The sequence below is a fragment of the Pyrgilauda ruficollis genome, unplaced genomic scaffold (genome assembly GCF_017590135.1).
Source record: "Pyrgilauda ruficollis isolate IOZ18807 unplaced genomic scaffold, ASM1759013v1 scaffold105, whole genome shotgun sequence".
Lineage (NCBI taxonomy): Eukaryota > Metazoa > Chordata > Aves > Passeriformes > Passeridae > Pyrgilauda > Pyrgilauda ruficollis.
In genome coordinates this window covers 355,454-378,919 of record NW_024508656.1, presented here as the reverse complement: position 1 = coordinate 378,919, position 23,466 = coordinate 355,454, and the positions used below count along the sequence as shown (strand labels likewise).

Here is a 23,466-nt window from a genome sequence, read left to right as displayed (position 1 = left end):
TGATCTGCAGGATTTGGCTGCAGCTCTCAAAGTTATCTTGGGAAAGCTTGTTCTGGGGAGAGTAATTCTCCTGATTAACAAAAAAATCTTTCTTAGTGGCTTTGAGCATTTCCAGCCCTGCCTGTACCCAGGGAGTGTAGCCATGTCTGCAGACAGAAAGAAAGAAAAGCCAAGCAAGCTTCTCCTTAAAACTCCACTTGGGCTCCATCGCCATTCAGTTAAAATCTGAGGTCAGATATTTTATCTTGCTTTTTTTCCCCCACTTTCTGTTTGTGGGGCATATTACATCCCCCATATCCTGTGCAGAATTCCTGGGAGGAAAGCTGGCTGGACTGACCAGGGAAACAACTTCCTGGATGAGCTGGGTGAACCATGCAGGACAAGGGAGAGGGATTTGTCTGGGTAAGGGCAAGTTTGAAAAGGCACAATTTTGAATTAAATAGCTGAAAGCAAGAGCCCCTCTAAAAGCTCTAATGAAGGAAACACAAGCCACACGTAAGTATGTGTTAATGCAGTCAGATACTCATTTTCCAGTTTACTTTCTGCTTGGCCACAGCTTTAGGAAATATTCCTTGGACTGCAAGGTATCAAATGTGCTGCTCTTGAAAAACGCTGGCGTGGATTCCCTCACACTCAGCCCACCAGCACCCCACTGAGACTCTTCCTTGTGGCAACAACCAGGGAGGAAGAGGAAGATGGTATTAAGGAACAGGAGGAACTACAGAATCAGCAATGAAGTTTATAGTGGGGAAACTGCCCCGAACATTTCCTGCTGGCCTCGCATAAAGAATAAATATGCATTTAAAAACCACTACTCAGGGAGGGGAAAGAAGTGTGAACAGCAAAAATATGTACATATGTTTTAAATATTTTTTTTTAATTGTTGAGGCAGTAATACTTGGTTCATGGAACTGCAATATACAGAGAGGTGAAATAAATAGCTTATATATATATAATATATATAATATAGCTGGTTTTAAAATATTCCCTTATCATTGGTGTACTAGGTCATCTTGTAGTCACTTGAATGTAGTTAGCAGCATTCTCCAGAAGTGAGCGGGATGCAGGATCACGGAGCTGTGACTCCCTATGTCGTCAGGAGGGTTACAGAGGATCGGTGCGCCGAGAGCTCCACGGGCCTCGTCCCTGCAGCTCCCACCGCCTGTCCTGGCCGGCGGGCAGCAGGCAATAAATAGATTACTGCCAACCGGCACTTGGCGGGGCAGGGTCTCAGTAACTTTGGGAAAGAACTTAGGTTTTCTTTGGTTTTATTTATTTATTTTTAATAATTCTTTTTTTTTTTTTTTTTTTTTTTTTTCCTCTGGAGGTATGCTTGAGAAGTTGTCCTTTCCAAAAAAGCAAAAGAAGCACCTGTGTGTCATCAACAACAAGAAGTCAATTTAAATAGAGCAGTTAATTTCATTTTTCAAGTCACAATAAATCCCGAACAGCTTTCCCCAGCATTTGCCATCTAGTCTTTTATTAATTTTTTTTATTTTTATTTTTTTTAAACACAATGTACAAAAATAGAGCTTCTTCCTTATTTTTAATGTAAAAATATTCCTCTGGTGCAGTTTTTTTTTTTTCTTTTTTGTGGTTTCTTATTGTGACACTATTTTTGTCTGGTTTTAGCTGGGGTTGGTGGGTCGTATTCTCTTAGTCCTCTTGGTGACTGTTGTGTACTTGAAAGGTTTCTGTATCTCCATTTGCCCCTTTGGGTATCTCTTCATAAAGTGTACATCTTGCTGGTTTTCCCGGGTCTTGGGCCCTTTCCGTGGCCTCCCTTTTTTGGTGAATCCAACATACCAGCCTGAATATTTTGCAGACATCAGTGCCGTGTAGTTGTTTTCTAGGACTTTTTCAATGAAGACACACTCCTTACTGGTGCCATCAGGCTGAAAAAGGAAAAAAAAAAAAAAAAGGAAAGAAAAAATAAATAATCCAAATGCAAGCTCAGTGACCAAAACCCAATTTGGCATAAATAAAATCATCACATCTGGACCTCTTTTTTGGTTCAAACGTTCTTAATAAGAGCCATAACAAGCACCAGCTAAAATCAAACTTTTTTTTTTTTTTTTTAAAGCACGAAAGCGTGAGGTCATAATTTCTTTTTCTAAATGCTCTTATCCAAGGGGAGAAAAATTTTTCAAAGACAACAGTTAAGTTTATCCAGTCCAGTGCCTTCAACTGCAAGCAAAGCAAGACATCCAGCTTTGCTTTTTTCCCTTAGGGAGAGAGGACGAATTGAATTTGTGCCAGGGAAACATCATACTTAGTCAGAAAAAACCAAACCCCAGAATCTCACATGGCCCAAACAACAGCGTTTCCCCTTCTTCCTCTCACTCCTGATGTTTTCTGAAATACCTTATGGTATTTCACCCACAACTACCCAAATCCCACTAAAATTATTACAAGTTTCAGTCTAAGCCTCCACAGCAATTTGAAAACTCTCCTCCATGTGATCCCAGGGCAACCCCTGGCAGATGGACCACACGTGGTGCTCCAGGGGTGCTGGAGCCACTGGGGTCCCTGGCACCACTCCTGTCCCTGGGACCCTGGAGAGCCCTGAAGCCAAACTGGGCTCAGCTCAGCCTGGAGATCCTACCAGACCCAGAACTGGGCTTTGAACATGGCAGAACAAGGATCTCTGCATTCAGGACTCTCACACAGGACAGGCAGCACTGGAGGGAGTGACAGCATCACACAACTGCATTTTCAAGTCCTTGAGCACAAAGGAAATTCTTCTCACCCATAACCTTCTGCCAGAAAACATTTTGCCCTTTAACTGCTGAGTTACTGGTGCTGTACCTAGAATGTCACATGCCGTGCACCTGCACCTTGATTTATGCATCAGAAGATATTAAGGAGTAGATACAGGATAAGTAGATATAAACCATTGCACAGGACTTCATTTAAAGCTCAGCAAAGTCAAAGGAAGGATTTCCATCATAGCCCAATTCAGCTTCCTACTAATATCAAATGAGTTTTTTTGGAACTGCAGGCCTACATATACTACTATGAAACCCTGCCCACCCAAACTAAACACTGTCAGACCCTCTCAGTCTTTACCCATCATATCCTGGGGGGGCAGGGAAGCCACAGCAGCATGAGCTGCTCAGCCCCAGCCCTGCTTAGAGGCTCCTCTGGGCATGAGGCTGGGGTGAGGAGCCAAATCCTGCATGGTTACCATCTCTTCGCCAAGGACAGCTCAGCCTGCCTTTCCAGGGCAGCCACCCTGAAATGTGCTGCACAATCCCTGTGGAGTTTGCTGCAGTTTGTGGGAAGGACAGGCAATCACAGAACAGGAGGGAAACCCCCGGACCATGCTGCACAGGCTTCCCTGCACCCCTGAGCCCCAAACACCCACGACAGGGGAACCATCAGGCACCATGACCCAGGCTGGAGGCAGCAACAGAGGAAAGCCAGGATGGCTGCTCATCACCACCCCCCAGGGCCAGCCATTCCTCCAGGACTCCATGCCTTCAGCAGAGCTTTGGTTCCATCTGTGTGACAGAAGGTGATGTTTGCCCTGAAGTCAGCACTGCACCCTCCTGCCTCAAGGCTTTCGGCACCAGGGAAGGTCTCATTACGAGGGCAAATTCTGGCAACTTTTCCAACAGTTCTGCTAATCCAGGGCCTGCGCAGGGGCTCTGCTTTAGGACTAGCAGTCTCCATTCAGGATAGGCACAAAGGTCCTCATTTTACCATCCACAATTGGAAGCTCACAAATGCTTTAATGAACAGCAGAACTGGGCATAGCTCAGTGGTTCCAGTTCCTGGGGGTGTCATTCTCCAAGTCCTGGGTTTGATCAAAGCCACATGAGTCGCAAAGGGGGAAATCAGTCAACACCACAGGGTTCCACCAGATTTCAATGGGAAGCCATAAAACCAGCTCCAGGTTTCTCAGGGCCCAACCCACTACAAACCCTTCCCCAGTGAGTGGAGAATTTTTGAACAATACCATGGCTGGGATTCAAATCCACCCAAATCCAGGTGCCTGTGAACCGACCGGATCCATACCGCAGGTAATTGGAAGGGTTGTTCCCTCCATGCTCGTGGGAAGGGACTGGATTTGAGCCCTGACCTTGTTGCTAGGAGAATTAAGGGTTTTTCATACAATTTGGGAGGGTTCCGCTTGTACTGCAATGTCAGTTTTTCATGGAAAATGAAGACTGGAATGAAAAGAAAACGTGTGTAGGAGGGGGGAACTTATTCTATTAATAACAAAAAAAGTATTTACTTATACCTTCAAATTTGCCGACAGAGCCTAAGACGGAGACAGGAGGTGGAGGAATAACAAGGTGCAACTTCAGGCCAACCTCAGAGCTAATTTGAAGTAAACAAGGTGCATGAGATAAAATAACTTCGTTCTGGAAGAGGAAGAGCTAAATGGTTTGATAACATGAAATTACAGCAGCATTTACAAGTACCTAGAGATAAATCAGGATAAGGACCTCACTTCCCCAAACAGCGCATTCCTGTATGTGCTAAGACACGTCACAGACACACAAATGATTTTCAAATACTGACAAGATAATTTTACAGTTTCTTTTATGATCCCCAACAGGATAAATCATTCACACAAGTTACCTACACCATGAAGAGCTGTACCCACAATAATCTATTAGGGGAAAAATCAATTTGTGGGGTTTTCAGTAATTTTTAAGCATCAAGTGCCCAACATTTAAAATTTAATCAGTTCCCTACTTCAGCCATAGCCAATCACTCCTTGGGTCCGTCAGACATCCCCTCACTCCTCCAAAGAGAAGGGGGTTAAAGAGAAAATGGAGACAGCTTTTGCCAAGCGTCACTCCCTGCTCCAGCCACAGGCTCACCCTTCCCCAGGAGCTCCTGGTGCAACTGACCCAGGGCTGCACCCTCCATCACCAACGTCAGCTGGGAGCTGCTGCCAAGCCACATTTCATACACACTGCGCTGGCAGGGATGCGCCCTGCAGAGCACTCACCCTCCAAAACATGGAGCTTTGTGTTTTCAACTGATTCTTGACAACAAATTCTTGAAAGCCTCAGAGCTGCACAGGGGCTGTCTGACCCAGTGTCATGGCCTGGCCACAGGACAGAGGAAGTCCCACACACAGCCCCACATCCCTGTCCCCTCCACAGCAAGAATGAGGGCTTCCTGTGCCCCTCGTGTGCCCCACTGGCTGCTCCTGCCTTTTGGCCTCACCAACCCACTGGCAGCAGCTCCAGCCACGCTCCCAGCTCAGAGCAGGACACAGCAGAGACACAACCTTGCTCCTGCAAAGGCTCTCTGCAAGTCAGAGACCGAACTGTTGGTGTTGGCCCAGGGGCTGCTGCCTGGCCATGCAACAAGGCCGTGCCACCTGGCAGGTCAGTTCTTTGCAAAGAAATCATTCAGAGCATGTTTTTGTTTAAACACAGCCCAAGAACTTTGGGAAGATGTGGTATCTGTTAGCCAAGTTTCTGATAAATGCCTTATAAAATGCCTGATCTAAATGCCACCTTCCGGGGAAAGCTCTGGGGCGTGGCCCAGGTGTGCGCAGAGTGAGGGGAAAGCCCGGCCTGAGCAGCACCAAGGGCTGGCTCCAGCAGAGCATCTCCTGGAACACGGGCTGCGGAGCTGCCCCGCTCGCAGTGGGGCAGTGCCCAGCGCCAGGCAGGGACCTGGCTGGTGCCAGAGTTTCTACAGAACAAGGTCAGAGCAGCAGCCCCCCAGGCTCACCCTGCAGTGAGGGGTCTGAGGAGCGTTTCTGCACCGTGAGCCGGCTCCACCCCGCGCAGCTGAGCGTAGCGGAGCCGAGCGACCGCGCTGAGCCGGGGCTCTCTGAGCACACGGGGCTCATCGAGGAGCAGCCCCGGATTGTTTGTGCAGAGCATTTGGTGAGGGGCTCTCCAGTCTTAAACGTGAAACATGTTGAACTGACACTAAAGCAGAATTAAGTGCCAAAGCATTTGCTGCTTCTACAATTACACTCCGGAGCGCTTTGGTGCTCCTGCTCTCCTTTTTATGACCCAACTTGGTCTTATTGTAGTTTGGCTTTCTCGTTTTAAGTCCTCCAAATGGAAAGGATCAAAGAGCTCTTTGTTGCCGTAGGAGGAGCGCTCCTCGGAGCGAGGCATTCCTGCCACAAACAGCTTGCAGCTCAGGGGGACTTCGCGGCCGCTCTGTGCCACCAGCCCGAGCCAAAGCATCAGCAGGTGCAGCGGCCGCCTCCGCCCTCCCCCGCCGCCTGCCACGCCGAGCCACCTGAGCAGCTCTTTATAGCGCACGGAGGCCAGGGCAGGTTTTTTCATTTACGCTTCACAAATCTGGCGCAGTGGGCACCGGGAAATCCGAACTTCCCTCGGCTTTCACAGCGACAATGAGCTCGCGCCAGCAGCTCGGGTAACACCCAGGAGCGGGGAGAGAAGCTTCCAGGACGGAAAAGTTTCTCTGTTTGTAAAGATCGGGGCACAAATTAAGCTGCTGTTAGCTAAGCTTAGGTTAAAACACTTCCCCTCCTCAAGCGCTGCTGCAATTAGGAGCTCCCTGGGTGAGCGACTGGTGATGTGCTGCAAATAACAAAAAACCGCGAACACCACCAAACACGTCCGTGACAACCCAGGAATGCCGGCTTGGCACAGGGCACAGCGAGTCTCAGCACTCCAAGTGAGAGGGGGCTGTGTCTCTGGTTTAATTATCACCTTTTTGCCAGCTCAGCCTCCAGGCTCGAAGTCAAACTGTGGTGACATCAGCCCCTCCGTACAATGGAGAGCATCTCCCTCTGCGAGGGAAGCAAGCCTCCCAAAAATCCTGGAGTAGGGAAAGCTACCACTCAAGCAAAAGGTTTCCAAGAGGTGCACACATCCAGGCATTTACAAGGAAAACCGCTGAAGAGGGACCCTTCCTGCACCCATCCTTCTCTCCCCCTCCACAGACAGATAGACTGAGGGGGCTCCCAAGCCCTGGCACCCCACCGTGCTGCTTTCCATGCCACCCCCAGGTGTGAGGCACACCCACTGAGCTCAGCAATCATTTCAAAGGGCTGCTGAAATTCCCTCGGACACTGACACCGTTAAATTCACCCATTGCATTACACAGAAGAAATCCCGCCCTGTGTCTCCTAAATTTCACAGCAGTGATAGCAGAAAAGGCTTGGGTTTCCAGGAGCAGCACGGCTCAGCAGTCCCCATGAGCTGCTCCTGAAGGATGCCCAGCTGATGACCCACGGCTGGTGTCCCAAACACCACTGATAAGCCCTGGCAGCTCCAGCGCTGTTCCCCCAGCAGCGCCCAGAGACGCGAGGCTTTCAGGAAATTCCTTCTCTGCAGTTTTGCACAAGCTCAGCTCAAAGCAAGAGAGCCAATGCTCAGAGCCTCCTCTAGACTTACTCCACATGGCTTGGAAAATCCCAGGTGGAAGGAGGCAATACAGCAGCTGTGTTACTGTCACAGCTTTTAGCACTGCCCCTCTCCCCCTTGACACACACCCACACACCTTCTAAAGGCAGGTCAGAAAACACGATGGGGTGGGGAGCCCACAGTTCTGGGGTGGCAGAACCTCCTCAGTCACACCAGAGAGCCTGAGTGCTCAGCCATCCCCTGCACTTTATGGGCATTATCGGGACAGATCCATCAGCAGCATCCTGATGCTCAGCATCTTGGATTTATGACAAGGCATCCTGACCACAGAGACACCTCTTGACCCAAATGCACATTCCTGCTCCTAGAGCAGGCTGTAAATCAGGGAAGCTGCATCCATAACTGCCAAGAGTCACTCAGCCTCATGCGCGTTTCCTCCAGCTCCCTGCCCTCTGAACCTGCACAATCCTCCGAGGAAAATACTCAGGAGTCATGATGGGCAGTTCAATAAAAGTGTCTGCCAGCACAGTGGAGAGGTTAATTATGTATACAGGACATCTAAGTGCATTCACGAGGCAGGGAAGTAACACAAAACCACGCGGAGGAGATGCTCTGTGGAGGGCACATCTCCCTCCAGAGGCCCTGTTCCAAAGCAGCCCTGCCCACGTTTTCCCCCAGCTGCCCCCATGTGCTGGGAACACCCCCTCCCTCCCGAAAACAGGCAAAAAAGGGCATGGTCCTGCATGTGTTTGTCAGGACATCCAGGCTTGGCAGAGCCCTCTGCCCGTCTGTGCCAGACACAAGCTGCAGGAACCAAAGAAGGAAGAGAACGTTTACATTTTTTTAAATTAAATTTAAAAAAAATTAATTTTTTAAATTTTTTAAAAGAAAGTTTAAAATTTTTCTTTCCTTCCACCTTCCATTCCAAAATTCCCCTTTTCTAACTAAGTTCAGTAATCCTCACATTAACCTGGGAGAGCTCTCTGTCACAGGATAAACAGGAGGACACGGATGAAAGGAGTCTCTGTAGGCTGGACCAGGCAAGGCTGGGATTACACCAGGACAGGCCTCCTCACCTGCTCCTTCCGTCACTGCCACGGCTCCTGCCAGCACTGCAGCAGGGTGGCCACAGCCCAAATTAGGGCAAACCAGGTGGCTTCACCTGGAAAGATGCACATTTGCTTGACAGACGTTCCTAACTGCATCTCCAAGAGCTGCCTGTACTTAATGAGGAGAAATATCAACTGCTTTTTAAATGAACTTTATTAAACCAAGAGAAAATTTAGGAAATTTAAGTCAAAACTGCAGGTTCCCTGGAGCAGGAAGCTGTTGCTCTTCAGGAGGTCTGAATCCCTAGGCAGATTTCAGATGTGATATCTGAGCAGATCTATGGCATCTCCCGTCATCTGCACCCACCAGGTCCAGTTACATGGAAGCTGGGAGAGGCTGCACATGGTAAGGGATGGAAAGGTGTTTTTACCCCTCTGTACAAAGCACAACCTGCTGCTGAAGGGCTCTGCTGGGCTCTTTTCCAGCAGTCATTTCCAGCCTCCACAGGCCAGTCCTGAACTTTCTATAAAAGTCATCTAAGAGCAGCAGCATATTTAATGTAGGCTTCAACCCAATATATAATTGTAGCAAGGTGAGGGTCACTCTTCCTGTGGGAACAAGTGACAGGACGAGAGGACAGACTCAGGCTTGGAGGAGATTCAGGCTGGACATCAGGGGGCATTTGTTAAACATGGGAAGCGGCTGCCCATGGAGGTAGAGTCCCCAACCCTGGAGGTGTCCCAGGAATGGCTGGAGGTGGCACAGTGCTCTGGGGCACAGCTTGGACTCGATGGTCTGGGAGGGATTTTCCAACCTCAGTGATTCTGTGATACAGAGAGCTGTGCCAGTACAGGAAATGTTTTCTTAAAAATTTGTTTAAAACACCAGGTGTAGATGATGAGTGGAACAGGATAACAAGACTAGAACAGTTGCTGACCTCATAGCAAGTTCTGTATTTGTCCCACATTTATTCACATTAAACAAACATGCACACTTACTGTAAGTTATAATTTCAAACAAATGGAATCTCATCCAGGCAATATTCAGTAGTGACACCACTTTCCCTGGAGCAAGCTTAAATGGCAGGAATTTAGAACCAGAAAGGTCATTGTTTGTATGCAGGATGGCATTAGTTCTCTTCATGTCAAGTTATATTACTAAGAAAAGAGAGAAACCCATCATCAAATCAAGGGCCATCCATTTAAAATTATCATCCAGATTTGTTCCAGCCTGTGAGTGACCAACTTCCATCCCTATGCAAAAAGTGCAAGGCTTGAGACTTGTCCTCCCTCAGGAAAACTTTGTATCCTTGGGTACCCAAAAGACAAGGAAAGAGAATCTCAAGAACAAAAATGTATTTAAGCAGGATCTACTTTTCTTGGACCATAAATATAGTTCTGTAACTGACGTATCAAATAGACTCTATTTTGCTACTGTTAGAGCACAGGTTTTATTCTCCACAGAGGCAAAAACAGCCTCTGTTTTCTCCCCTCCTCTCCAAAACCAAAATGCAAGCCAAGGAGAAACAGTCCTTGAGGAGCAGGAGTCCCCTGAACGTGATCTCAGCTGCACCCATTTGAGAGAGACAAGGCTGCACTTGCTTCGTTCTTTCTTGCAGTTAAATACATCCGTGTATTTGCTAAGTAGTGCTTAAGAGATGCTCAAGACCAACAAAAAATTGCACTTAGGAGATGAGATGCTGTGAGGAAAGCAATTAAATCCAACTTGATAACTGTCAGCACAAGGTGCATTCAGCAGCACACCCTCTCCACCCAGACAAGACAAGGCATGACCAGTGCTCAGGGATCCCCATCAGTAATTTTAATTAGCATTAAACCTTAGGGAACTGAAATAGTCCAACAGGACACACAGCTGCAGCCACCACAAAACACAGGACAGAAGGTCACCAGTTTTATGGTGACACTTGCTTCCTGAACACAGCAAGGATTAAATTAAATTATCACACAGCTTTCAAGAAGATGGTTTTCTTCCCTGGAAGGTGATAGACATCTTCCAGCCATGGGATAAGGAAACGATTCTGAGGTCAAGCTTACAATCTTGGTCTGCAAGTGAACCTTGACTTTGCAAAGCTTAGTCTGAGAGAGAACTGGGGCTTCTTAGAAATATCCAAAGGAAACATGACATTTCCTAAAGAGGAATCACAATAAACCTGTAAATGTGTTACACAGCTCTCTGGTGCCCTGACACAGCCAGGACATACAATGCTCATATCCCCAGCAGAGTACCTGTGAGTCCTTATCATAAAAATAATACTATGAAGAATATTTATTTTTTTAAAATAAAAGGACCATTTGCTTTATTTCAGCGCAAACACTTGAAGAATTAATGCTGTGCTGAGAAACTTAACTGGAGATGTTCACATATACATAAAAGGTGATTTTCATATATTTTGGTGCCCAAAACTGCCCCAGCACTGGAGGTGAGGCTGCTCCAGCCCAGAGCAGAGCTGGACAATCCTTCCCTTGCCCCTGATGTCCCCAGGACAGGGATGTCCCTCCTGGCTCCAGGGCACTGCTGACTCATGTTCAACTGGCCATGGACCAGGACCCCCAGGTCCCTTCCTGCAGCTCCTCTCCAGCTTCTCAGTGATGTTTGGGGTCTGAGAATGGAGGAGGGTGGTTTAGCTTCCACTTCCACTTTTAATTTCATGAGAATCTCAGCTTCTAAATTTTCAGAAAAATAATCCAATTTTTTTTTTCCACAGGTTGCAGGAAAAAAGCCTGATCAGGTAAATGCAGAATATTCTGACGGCCCAACCACAATAAAAGTGGTATTGTCATCTCATTGCTTTTAAGACCTTTGCAATCCTGCAGGCTCTGATTCCAGATTTTTTTGTCCAAAGTTGGTTGGCTTCAGGATCCAGTGCATGTGTTTATTTAGATGACTTAAACTAAAAAAACCTCACAGGAGAGTGAAGACCCAGACTGCAGTTCCAAATGAGATCTGAGCGAGATCCAGCAAAAGCCATGTCAAGTTTTGCTTTCACATGGGATGCCAAGTTGGAATGGTTTATGGCTGAGCATGTCACAGAGAGATCCACAAAACACGTGCTATTAAACCTGACACCCCACCAATCCTGCTCATGTTTATGTTGCAAATTCAGCATTCAAAATTGTTAGGTTTTATAAGCCCCTTTCAAGCAACCCGAATACTATGCAACTCCTGGAAAATTCTGGATAAGCATCAAACTCCAGTGAAACTTAAGAGTTCTGCCCCAAATCCAAGATGCAGTTAGGTGTGGTTTTAAATATACAAGCTGAGGAGGGCAAACACCTCATGTACTGCACCAGAGCTCCAAACTGCAACCCTGGGGTGCCCCTGCCCTCTCCGCACACCTCCTGGCACCTTTGCAGCACCCCTGGCTGCTGGGACGACCCTGGCATGGCAGGCACCAGGAGCACTGGCACCCAAATGTCACACAGGACTGGGGCACACGGAGGGCCCCAGGCTCAGGGCTCATCCTGGAGTGTCCTTACCTCAGCCCCCAGCCCTGCTGTGAGGAGCTGGTTCTCCACCAGCAGCTTTTCAAAGACAGCTTTTCAAGAAAGCTTAACCTCACTCTCAGCCAAAGCCAACTGATGAAAACCTGCTCCAGGTACAGCAAAAAGGCTTTGGAGGATCCCCTGGTGTCTCCCACCTAGACGAGTCTCCTTCCCTCCAAAGGGAGGCTCCTGCTGAAGCCTCCACAGCTCCTTCTCCCATGGGGCCAGAGGAGTTTCAGAGGCCAAGAGCACATTTACAGGCCACGGTGGGCACCTTCAGTCTTTGATGCCGTCAGAGTTTTTTTTAGCCAACTTTCCTGACTAAACACACGCATCAAGAAAACCCCTATTTTAAAGCTGTAATGTAAACAACCCCAAATTATTACTATCCCCTAAAGGCTACTGCTGGCAGGCATCAGTGAGAAAGCTCTGCCAGAGCAGTCTGGCATCTAGCAACAATTTGTTTGTTGTCCTGCAAAAATACAGAGCCTTGCCATATGGTATTAGCAACTTTCTGGTAATTATTAAGAAATATATTGGCTTGGAAAGCAGTTATCACACCAATAAAAATGCTGTGTCTGAGAGGCAGGTCTCTGCTGTGAGTGGCACCAGCACAGTGGTGCTGGTCAGGGCTGGGAGAGGCACTGGTGGCCAGCACAGCTGTGCCACCTCCTGTCCCCTGTACCAATGACATGGCCCTGGCACAGCCAGGCTTTGGCTGGCACAGCTTTTGTTCAGGAGCTGGGCTGTGCCAGGGGACCAAAGCTCAATGCTGCTGGTTGGGAGTGCTGGGAGGGCGCCAGTGCTGCAGACGTGGTGTCAGGGGACACATCCCCAGGAGGCACCCAAATTATCTGTCACCTGTCTGGAGCTCTGCCTCAGCCACCCAGTTGCCCAAAGCTTCCTACCCTTCACCAAACAGCTTTTTCCCTCTGCTCACATTCAGCTCAGAGAATGGAGGAATAAAATCAAACTCATTAAAATGCCTTTACAAAAATAAGGCCACTATATGCCCCCAATACTACCATGATTTTGAGAGTGTGTGGACACCAGATCACTGAGGATCTTTGAAAGAAGGTGGGAGTGATAAGTACCCTCCCCATGGATACCTGCTGCAGCCTGAACACCAGCATTGACCAGACTGCCTCATCCCACAGGGGGATGTCAGGGAACTTCCCTGGAGACAGTGCTGGGGGTCAGGAGATGCTCTGCTCCCCGTGCAGCAGCCACCAACCCTGGCTGTGCCCAAAAGAAAGGCAGGCTCTGGCCATCCTTTGATGGTTCAGGCTTCACACAGACCCCTGACTGCAAATGCTCTCCTGCCAGAGAATGGGACAGGGCAGGGAAAGGCAATCTCTGCAGCATCCTGCAGTTCTAGGGAGCTGATGTGCTGTAAGGACAGGCTCAGCAAGAGCAGCTGGAGCCCAGCTCAGGTAAGAGCCACCTGCTCGGCCCAGGCTGCTCCTCACTCTGGCAGGCTCCAGTGACTTACCCTTGCCAGCCTTCAGCAAACACAAATGGCCTCATCTCAGTGCACGAGATAGGAGAAGCTGAGGCAGAGAGAGAAACCACAGAAGAACTCCCCAGGAGTGCCAGTTAGAAGCTCAAGCGCTCCTCCAAAGAGACCATCAGCTCCTCTTTGCCTCTAGCACTGAATTACTGCCAATATTCAGAGTTGTTGTGTTCTAGATGACTTGTCACAAGTGGACAAGTCACATTGTACCTCTCCTTGGAAGAAGAACTGCATCTTTGAATCCTCTTCCCCCCGTGTTTGTAAGAAGACTGAGATAAATAAAGAGGTTTAATAATTTTTTTTTAAAGACAAAAAAGTTTCTCAGAAAAGTAGCTGGCATTCTTGTTCTGAATTTTCATATTTTCATCTCTCCCCTTGTAGTGTGATTCCACCATAAAGCCTGGAGGAGAGCTGTGGCTGCCCCTGGATCCCTGGCAGTGTCCCAGGCCAGGTTGGACACTGGGCCTTGGAGCAGCCTGGGACAGTGGAAGGTGTCCCTGCCCAAGGCAGGGGGTGGAATGGGATGAGCTTTAAGGTCCCTTCCAACAGCAAAAATTCTGTGATTTTATAATAAATTTCAGTGGTCCACAGAAAACCTCAGGAAGACCAGAAAACTCAGGACCTACAATTTTTATTGTAGCTCCAAAAACCCATGGTCAAAGAAACAGATGGGCAGAAGTAAAAAGAAATAAAATGAAATGTTTCTTGGGCCTTCTTCAAAACAACATCAAGAATCCACAAAAAGCACACCCCAGTTTGTTTTCACCAGGTGCTGCTCACCTGTAACAGAGAAGTCACTGCTGTACACCACATCTCCTGTCTCATTTTCCAAAGCATCACAGAGTGCTAGTGACCGCAGCAGCTGCTGTTATAACAGAGTCAGGAGCCTGCTCAAAACAGCTCCGAGCCCTTTGGCCACTGCTGCCTGTGAACACACACAGCAGCACCTGAGAGAGGCAAAACCCACGAGGTTTGGGGCTCCTGAGCAGGCTCCATCAGAGGGCTCTGCTGGGAAACTCTGGTGGAGGTACAATCATCAGAAATAAGGACACAAAGGCTGCTCTTCTTGCCCCCGGGGGGTTAATCTGCTTCCCTGCAACACAGCCAGCTCCAAGGTGGGGAAAAGCCCTGGCCACCTCTGGAGCTCTTGTGTTCATCACCAGCTCCAGCTGAGAACAACAACCTGCTCCTGACCGTGGTACTCTTTGTAGGTGATTATGGGACACAAAAGGGGCTAAATTCAAAGCAGGTTTTCAACGGGGGAGGATCCAAAACTGCTGAGTGAGGAGGAGAGCAAAGCCAGATGGCATGTGCTGGGCTGGTTGGGGATTCTGCAATGCAAGGCAATAGGAAATGAGCAGAGGAAAGGCCCGGGTTGGTCCCATGGCTCCTCTCCTGCCAAACGAACATAGCAGGACAACCATGGAACAATCACTTCGTGGGCTTCATTCCCCTCCACCCCCAGACTGAACTTAAATATTTGTATAAGCCCAGGCATAACTTTTATCTCGTGTTTTCCTTGGGGTTTACTGGCTGTTTAGAGCATTCAGGCTAAAAAGCATTCCCTCAGACTCCTGCCACAAAGAGAGCTGAAACCATGACACTAATTAAAACCACACTCTTTGGTATCAAGAAGACATGCTATTGTTTTCTTTTGTTGCTCGTGAGGAGCTGCTAATGTGGGCAACACCTCTGGAACATTTTCCTGCCCAGCGCTGTGTTCCCTCCGGCCCAGGTTGGCTGCTTTGGGAACTTGTCACAGGCTGGGGTGGGAGGGCAGCAGTATTTACAAGAATAGACTTATTTATTCCTTGCAACAAAACATTTGCCAGCTTAACACCATGAAAAGCACATTGGGGGGGAAAAAAGGGTTCACGCTGCCTGAAAGGTGACAAGGAAACAAGTGTCCTGCCTCAGTGCCCAGTGGGCCAAATCAAGGGATGAGCTTTAAATACACACTCCCTACAAATATATGGTATGTTTGGAAAAACTGCTGTTGGCTTTGTCAGGATGTTCCTGGACACTTCATTCAGAACAGGAAAGGCTGTGGGCTGCCCTGTGCCACTGCTGACCCACCTGGGGTAAGGTCTGCTAAAGAAAAAGGATTTTTCTAAGATTTTGTGCTCAATTTACTCCACCTGAGTGCTTCTAAGGTCTCCATGACTGGTATCAGCACCTCATAAACATTAACAACATTATCCTTGCAACATTTCTGGGGAAAATGCTCAGATCTGGTGAAAATGCTATGATCACATTTAAAGGATGGAAAATTAAGGCACAGAAAAATCTAAGGTAGGTTTGTGTCCAATGCAACCTTCAAAAGCATCCAACATGGTTTAAAACCAGTTAAAATAATTTCCCTGTCCAAGACCAAACAGTGGGGTCCCATGCAGGGTGGTAACACAAGTGCAGGAAGCAGAGACAATTGGCTGCTTTGCCCCAGCCCTCCCAGAGTGCTGATTTCCATTTCTCCCTGATTTTAAGCAGTATCCTGGATGCCTCCTGCCTGGACAGGTAGCTCCAAAGCAGGTCAGGCACAGGGCCCTGGCTAGAGCAAATAACCTGGGCTTAGCCTCCACAGAGCATCTGATCCCCAAGGAAGCACAAGTGGAAGAGGGAGGGATCCTCCAGGAAAGGCAGTGTCCCACAGGTGTCACTCCTGGGACCACAACAGTAAATAATTTTTCATCAGAACCATTTGGTTTCTGGTTTCTGTTTGGGAGCATGGCTTTCACTGCCTTGACTAAAAACAAAACTCTGCTTCCCTTTTTCATGGCCACAAAGATGCTAGATTTGAACACCTGGTGGTGCAAAGTGAGAGCAGCAGAGGTTTGAAGGCTGGAATATTCTATTTGACATTCATTTTTTGGTGGCACGTCAGCTTTGCACAAGCCTCTGCCTGGTTAGCAAGCATCCAGCTTTTCCAGCAATAAAGAAGGACTGTGTAAATTACAAGAACACTACTTCAGCACACAAGTTGGGCTGAAGGGGTGAACACGCTGTAATCTATTATACCCTTCCATTGGGGAGGCATCCCCCAATGTTCATATTCTGGCCCTGGCTGTGCCATGCCAGTCCCTGGCTCCTGGCTGGCAGGAAGGAGCTTTCTGCTGCCCAGCACGAACCACAGCACAGTGCTCCGCTTGCCCTTCTACTCTGAATTCTTCCCAAAAGGAGTTCTGGGGGAAATTCACACTTGAATGTCCCCCCAAAGAAAGATCAGGTGAGGAAGGTGCTGTGGAGGTGACCATGGCACTGGGATGCTGAGGTGACATCTCACACGAGGCAGGACCCCGTGCACACCTGCAGCAGCACTGGCGAGCCCCGTGAGGCTGCAGGGCTCGTTTGACAGCCTGGGGGGCTCAACAGAGCACTCAGGAGAGCCCCTGGGAGAGCAAGAGCTGCCCTGCAAACTCCACATCCCCTGTCCTGCTCCTCATTTGAGGCTGACAGATGGGGCTCAAACACATCATTACAGCCTTGAGGAGGCTGCTCAAGGTAACACTCAGGTTACATATGAATTAATAGGAAACACTTACTTACCTTCCCCACTAGCTTGCCTTTCCTGTTCATGCAAAGGTAGAAATCTGTCTCCTTCCCTTTGATCCGGACTTGACTTCCAAAAGTGTCTGTTTCCACTAGAAGCTGGGCTTGTAAAGGAAGAAAAAAAGAAAGCATTTACCAATGTGGTCCCATGAAGGACCAGGGTGCAGAGCTCCCCGGGACACTGTCCCACTGCCCAGCTGAACCACACCACGTCTGCAGGGACCACCAGGGGCCAAGCTCATGGCTCAATGCAGGCAGAGGACTGACACCTCTCCACTCACTCCCACACAGATACCCTGGATTTAAAGCTGGTTTACCACAGAATAACGAACACATGTATGGGCTCCATCTGTCACACCAACCCCACCACCACCACCAGCAACATTAGCTCACTGTTAATAGAACCAGAGAATTGCTTACGTTGAAAAAAACCTCTGAGATCATCAAGTCCAACTGTTCCCCTAGCACTGTTGTGCCACCACTACACCCTGTCCCTAGGTGTCACACCTCCGTGGCTTTTAAACACCCCTGGCCCTGGGCAGCTTGTTCCAATGACAACGCTCTCCTTCACACTGCAGGAGGGTTCTTGGAAGGTAAGAACATGGATTTTATTCTGATGAAGATGAAAAGATTAGCATGACAAGAAAGAAAATCCTTTCCCCACAGCCAGCAGCCCTCAAACACTGCAACGGCAGTGGTTCAGCCACACACCCCAGTGCAAAACACTACTGTGACCTCCTGAAGGTCACCACAACAGCTAGCAGGGGGAAATTTGGCACTGCTTGTTCTGTCTCATGCACACCCACCCTGCACATGTCCTCCATGCCTTGTTGTGCATCCAGGAGGTCACAAATTTCTTTCTGGCAGCCCAGGCCAAGGTCTCCGGCTCTAGCTGGGAGAAATGTGGCCAATCTCAGTGTCTTGCAGGGTACTGATGCCATAGCTGGTTTGCAGCAGGAGCCAGGGTAGAGGACAGATTTCTGCTGCATCTCCATAAACCTCCTGCTCTGCCACAGCTGTACCTGCAGAAGGGGCCAGGCTGCTACTCAGACAAGCAGCATGCCATCATCATCATCATCATCATCATCTCAAAAACCCAGACAGATCCAAATCCACCCTTTTATTCCATCTCTAATCTAAACACAAATTCCAGTCATGCTTAAGATTCGGATTCCAGGAATTTCTCCAGAGAGGCCGGAACAGGCAGACTGGACCTTTTGGTTCAGATCCATCTCTGACATGGAGGAGGAGAAAGGAGACATGGTTGAAACACAATGCAAGAATGTGTGAGTGTCAGCAAGTGCAGCTCCACGCTCCTGCTCTGGAAATACTCACGCCTGTGAGTGCTGAGCCCCACCACAGAAATACAGCTTTTGCCAAACTCTGGAGAATGTTTGATCTGTGCTGCAAAAAAAAGTCACATTCTTTTTGGCATTCATATTTCAAACTTTAAAGCCCTCTAAGAGCAAATATGTTCATTGTAAGAATTAACCATGGGGATAGAAATAGGAGTTTGTTTCATTTAAACACATTAATATTTTTCCCACTTGTAAAGTCAGCTTTTGGCTTCTGCAGCAGTGCAAATATCACAAACCTTTAACTCACAAGGGCCCTAAACAATTTTCCCCTCACAGCTCAGTCACATCTGTAAGTTCAGGGGTTTCCGGTTACTAGCTGCTTACATTTATTTAGATCTATTTGTTAAACCTGTTATCACAGGGGATATTTAAATTATAACTTCTTTCTGACAGCAAGTGGGATAATGTCTGTATTACAGCAGGATATTACTTGCAATCATGCACAGATATGGATATTTATGGAAGTTTTTCAGAAACACCTCATGGGTTTAGGTACCTGTGATGGAGAGCAGCTGGGTGCTGCCCACTTTGTCCCCTCACCTGCCAGGGCAGTATCCAACCTGTGACCACTTCTGTGAGAAAGGGCTCCAAGCCAGAAATAACCCCTAAAGTGAGGATTATCAAGGTGAGCCAGCCAGGAGGGGGTGATGGCACAGGGCCCTCCAGGGCAGGCTGAGCAGCACGGCTGGAACCTGCTGAGTGCCCACTGCTCCAGGAAGCTCAGGCAGGCTGCTCAGGTGCAATGCAGCACTAACAGACAAGGGAACAGCAAAGGTGGGACTGTCTGCCCTTAAAGAGGTGACGCTGAAAGGGCTTCTCCTCACACGAGCAGAGGACGGAGATCAGCCTCAGAGCGGGGGACCAGCAGCCGGCACACGAGAGAAGGTTGTGGAGCCAGCAAAGCTGGGTCTAGGAGCCATGGCTGACACCCAGAGCACCAAGGAGCTGCCCACAGATGTACAGTGGCCAAACCAGCCAGGCACGAACATTGGTGTGGGGCCACCCAGCACAGGGGTTAGACGAGGGCTCCACACAGGCCAGAACAGGACAGCACAGCTCCCTCTGAGCTGTGAGGCATACCCTGTTCACTCCAGCCTTAGAGTAAAAAGCTGCTGAGAGTGACTCTGAACATCAGATACAGGCTCTGGCCAGCCAAAGGAGGAGCTAACACCAACAAAACCCTCCAGCACGAGAGCTGTGGTCCCACGGGACAGGCAGCAGCTCCCTCCCCTGTGACACAGCTCCCCGTGGCAGCCCGTGCTCAGATGGACAAACACGGGGCACACTGGCTTGTGTTCCCCACCTCCTCACTCTGCAGCTAGTATGACTAATATCCAAGCTGATTTTAATTTGAAAAATATCACCTTAAAAAGATGCCGGTTCCCTGCTGTGAAAATTAAAACCATCTGGATGGAGTGATTTCAAATAATTAATCTAGGACTCCTTTGGCACCGCTACTAATTAAAATATGATACCTTCCTCCCCCTTTTAAAATAAAAAATTTAACTAAAGTTTAAAGATCTAATAAAATAATGTCATAATTTAGAACTAGATGGAAGTCACCTTTCCTGCGGGCTGCAGAGGTTATGGCAGCCTGAGATCCCTCCCAGGCAAGTGCCACAGCACAGCCTGAGCAACAGACAGTAAGCAGGCATCCAGTGAAACATTTGTGCTGGCAAACACGGTAGCATCCATCCCAGGGCCCCAACAGACGTCCCAAACCCCCAGGGACCACCCTGCACCCCGTGCCAAGGAGAGGGAACAGAGGCCAGGGGGTTCACCAGAGGATGTTTGATCCCTGCTGTGACCTGAGCTGCCCTAGGATAGGCCAAGGCCTCACAGAGGTTTCCCACTTCTGCGAAATCTAAGCCTTAAGATGTTGGAAACATCTTATTTCTAGGGATCCCTGACCCCTCTTCTACAAGAGAGATCAGTGCAGCTCTAGGGTGGGTTATAACCCAGCTGGCTGTAACACAGAGGTCTGCAGCACCCCTGACAGCTGATCTTCTTTGTGCAACGGGCATCTCCCTAAGTTCTCTCAGGAGCAGGGACAGGCACCCTAAACAGCACACCTGAAATCCTCTGGGATGAATCCCAGCCCTGAAGGATGTAACCAGAGTTCCCAGGAGGTGGAGGCTGACCCAGCACAAGGGGCTGCTCGTGTCTTCCCCCTCCACTCACACACAGCAGGAGAAAAGCTCAGCCACCACCAACACATTTTACTTTAATTCAAACTGGACCTGGAATGCTGTCTTGTCCTGTGATAAGTATGCCATGGCACAACGGAAGTGCCAGGGAAAATCCAAGAGAATGTACAGGAGAATTCAGATGAAATGAGTGCCACCATGCCAGAGCAGCAGCCCCACAGCACTCTGCTGCTCAGCACCCCTGACTTCCAGCCCCATCTGTCCCTGGACACACCACACAGAGATTACAATCTTTATTTTCAGAGGCCCCGTGCTCCAATCTTCAGATCAGGTATTATTGTTTAAATTCTTTGACAGCTAGATATTCTGATATATTTTCCAGGGGAATAAAATAAAGAGCAAAAGAGAAAAGATGCCTTTAGAGGGTGAGATCTCCTGCTACATGTTTTGCCTTATTGGCCCATTTAACCTAAACCTTCCTGAAAACTCCCACTGGAAGAGATTGGAATTCCTCACAAGTCTAGGTAAAAAGGATTACATATATATATATAAATATATATATATATATATATGTTGAAAAGCTATCTACCAGCTAAGAAAACATGAAGTCAGGGAGATATGTGAAGGTGTCAGGTGTAAAGTTTACAAGTACCAATCACAAAATCCTCAGGTCCAGATAAAGAAAGAGATAAAGGGGAAAACACAAGAAGGGTGCAGAAGGACTGGATACTTCAAGTCTCTCCACTGGTTTGTGGTTTTTTGCAGGTGAAACCCCTGCAAAGGGAGCCACAGGGAGAAGGAACACAGCTGCTTACACTCTCCACAGGCACCTTGCAGCTGGGTGACACTGGGGAAAAGGATCTCAGAGGGGACAAAGATTTTGTTGCTTTGGTTACACTTCTTTTTGTGAAACAGTCAGGGGAACCATTCTCAGACTTGAAACCATTTCCAGGGAATGAAGAGGATGCCCTGACACACTGAGGCTGGGAGCACAGTACATGGGATGGAGAGCAGCTTTCCCACTTTGTTACCCTGGTGCTGTGAACCAGGACATTCCCATCGTTCACAGTGCATAGATCACGTGTGATGGGAGAGCAAAATCCACTCTGCTGAGACTGAATCTTCTCCTGAGACTCCCAGCATGGGCAACAGTGCTTAAAATAGTTGAAATCTGTTCAAACACTGACTACCCCTACCAAAACCACATGAATCCCTTCCACAACCACAACACAGGAGAGAATGACCCTGTCTCCGCAGTCATGATGTAATGATGAGGGAATAACACCAAAATTAGGTAAAGTCTGGAGGGTCTAATGATGCCTGCAGGCTGTGGCCCAGTGAGAGAATCAAGACTGCATCCCTAAGTTTTGTCTGCACACTTGCATAGTCCTGCAAACTGAATGGTATTTAATAGTTATAATCCACAGAACCCAGCTCCCTTCTCAAATATTCAGGTGCAAATTAGGAGTAACCACCCCAATCAGTGAGGTTGGTGCTCTGACCCACATACCACTGCCCTGAGCTCATCCTGTCTCTCCTGAGCACAGCACATGCACATCAAATTATTAAAAGGTATATTCATGGGGAAGAAGACTAAGCTCTGAGGCCCAGGCTCCAGATATTGTCTCTTTTAAGCCAATGTGTTTAAGCTGTGTTGCACGAGCCAGAGAAGTGCTCAGTGTCAGCGCAGAGGCTGCCCAGGGAGCAGCTCCCAGTCCAGATCCACGGATTGAAAGATGCTGTTAGTCTAAATGAGGATTTCTTTTAAACGCTATAACTTTCACTCGCTCAGCACCCTAACTGTTGCACCTGGGGACAAAGACTTTTTGGGGTGTAAGGTCCTCAGGGCATTAACACATACACCGAGTGCCAAGTCCCCGGCAGGTTTTCTTGCCCCATCCCGGGGTGTGCAGGGAGGCAGGAGCGAGGGCTCTGTGTGAACAAAGGACAGGCTGCAGACACGACCTGCCGCCCGCAGAACAGCCTCAGTAGCTCTCAGGAACCAGACAGGTTAAATATTTGCATGGGAGACATCTGAAGAAAATCTATAATGCAGCAAAGACCTCAAAGGCATTTCCACTACAGCAACCTGATCTTCTAAATACTTCCACACAAAGGACTTCACACACATCGGAAGTCCCTCGAGTGCTGATAAAGACCCGGCACGGCTGCAGGCTCCCCCTCTGCCAGCGCGGGCAGGCTGGGAGCACAGCCTGGGACAGGCTCGGGGACAGCTTCCACCGAGGGCTGCCCGCTGCCCACCCGGGGGAAAGGGGCAGGATCCCGGCCCTGAGCCACCTTCCCTTCCCGGCACGCCACCCTCGGGCCTTCTCCTTGCGGCAGGACAGGAGCTGCAGGCCCCGGGCAGTGCTTTCAGGCGCTCCCGCTCCCACAGCACCGCCTCACACCAGGGAGGCTCCTGTCCCACATCCAGCACTCTGAGCTATCCCTTGGCGCTGCCCGGGCTCGTCTGCAGCAGTCAGGGCCAAGACCCGCAGGAATCTCCACGCGGGTGCCAAGCACACCAGCCCGAGTGCCCAGCCCCGGCCGGCTGTGCAGGCAGGACACGCTGTGCTGCAGCCAGCCCACTAGGTGCACAGCTGGCATGGTCAGGACAGAAAGTATCACTCCCAGGCTGCTGGTAGCATTCTCCACTATTTAATGTCACTCGCTATTTAAGCCTGACACACAATTCCTAGAAACATGAAATCACATAATGGTTGGGTTGGAAGAGATTTTCAAGCTCAGCTAGTCCCAACCCCCTGGGCAGGGGCACCTTCCACTGGACCAGGTTGCCCTAAGCCCTGTCCAGCCTGGCCTGGACCATTACAGAGCTCTTACCTGTAGGAATGCCCACCCAAAAAATTTCCCTACTGCTGCAGCAGCGGCTAACAAAACACACCCAGGAGACGATGCTGAGCTGGTGTTCCCCAAGCATCTGAGGGACCATCTCAGGCAGATTCTGCCTCCCCACCCTGTAGAGATGTGTTGTTTATGCCAGAATGGCGTTATCAAGGTAAAAAGGAG

At 48.9% G+C, this 23,466-nt stretch overlaps 1 protein-coding gene across 3 annotated transcripts in view; it reads right to left on the bottom strand.

Annotated features, from left to right (window-relative positions):
• Window positions 1-864: 864 nt before the first annotated feature.
• FGF18 (fibroblast growth factor 18) overlaps window positions 865-23,466 on the bottom strand; it is a 63,574-nt gene continuing 40,972 nt past the window's right edge. For all 3 annotated transcript variants that reach the window (XM_041470284.1, XM_041470275.1, XM_041470294.1), the window contains 2 exons: window positions 16,932-17,038; window positions 865-1,895 (listed from right to left, as the gene is read on the bottom strand). In XM_041470284.1, the coding sequence (XP_041326218.1) occupies window positions 1,629-1,895; window positions 16,932-17,038 (374 nt within the window). In that variant the 3' untranslated portion in view covers window positions 865-1,628. The remainder of the gene's footprint in view (window positions 1,896-16,931; window positions 17,039-23,466) is intronic.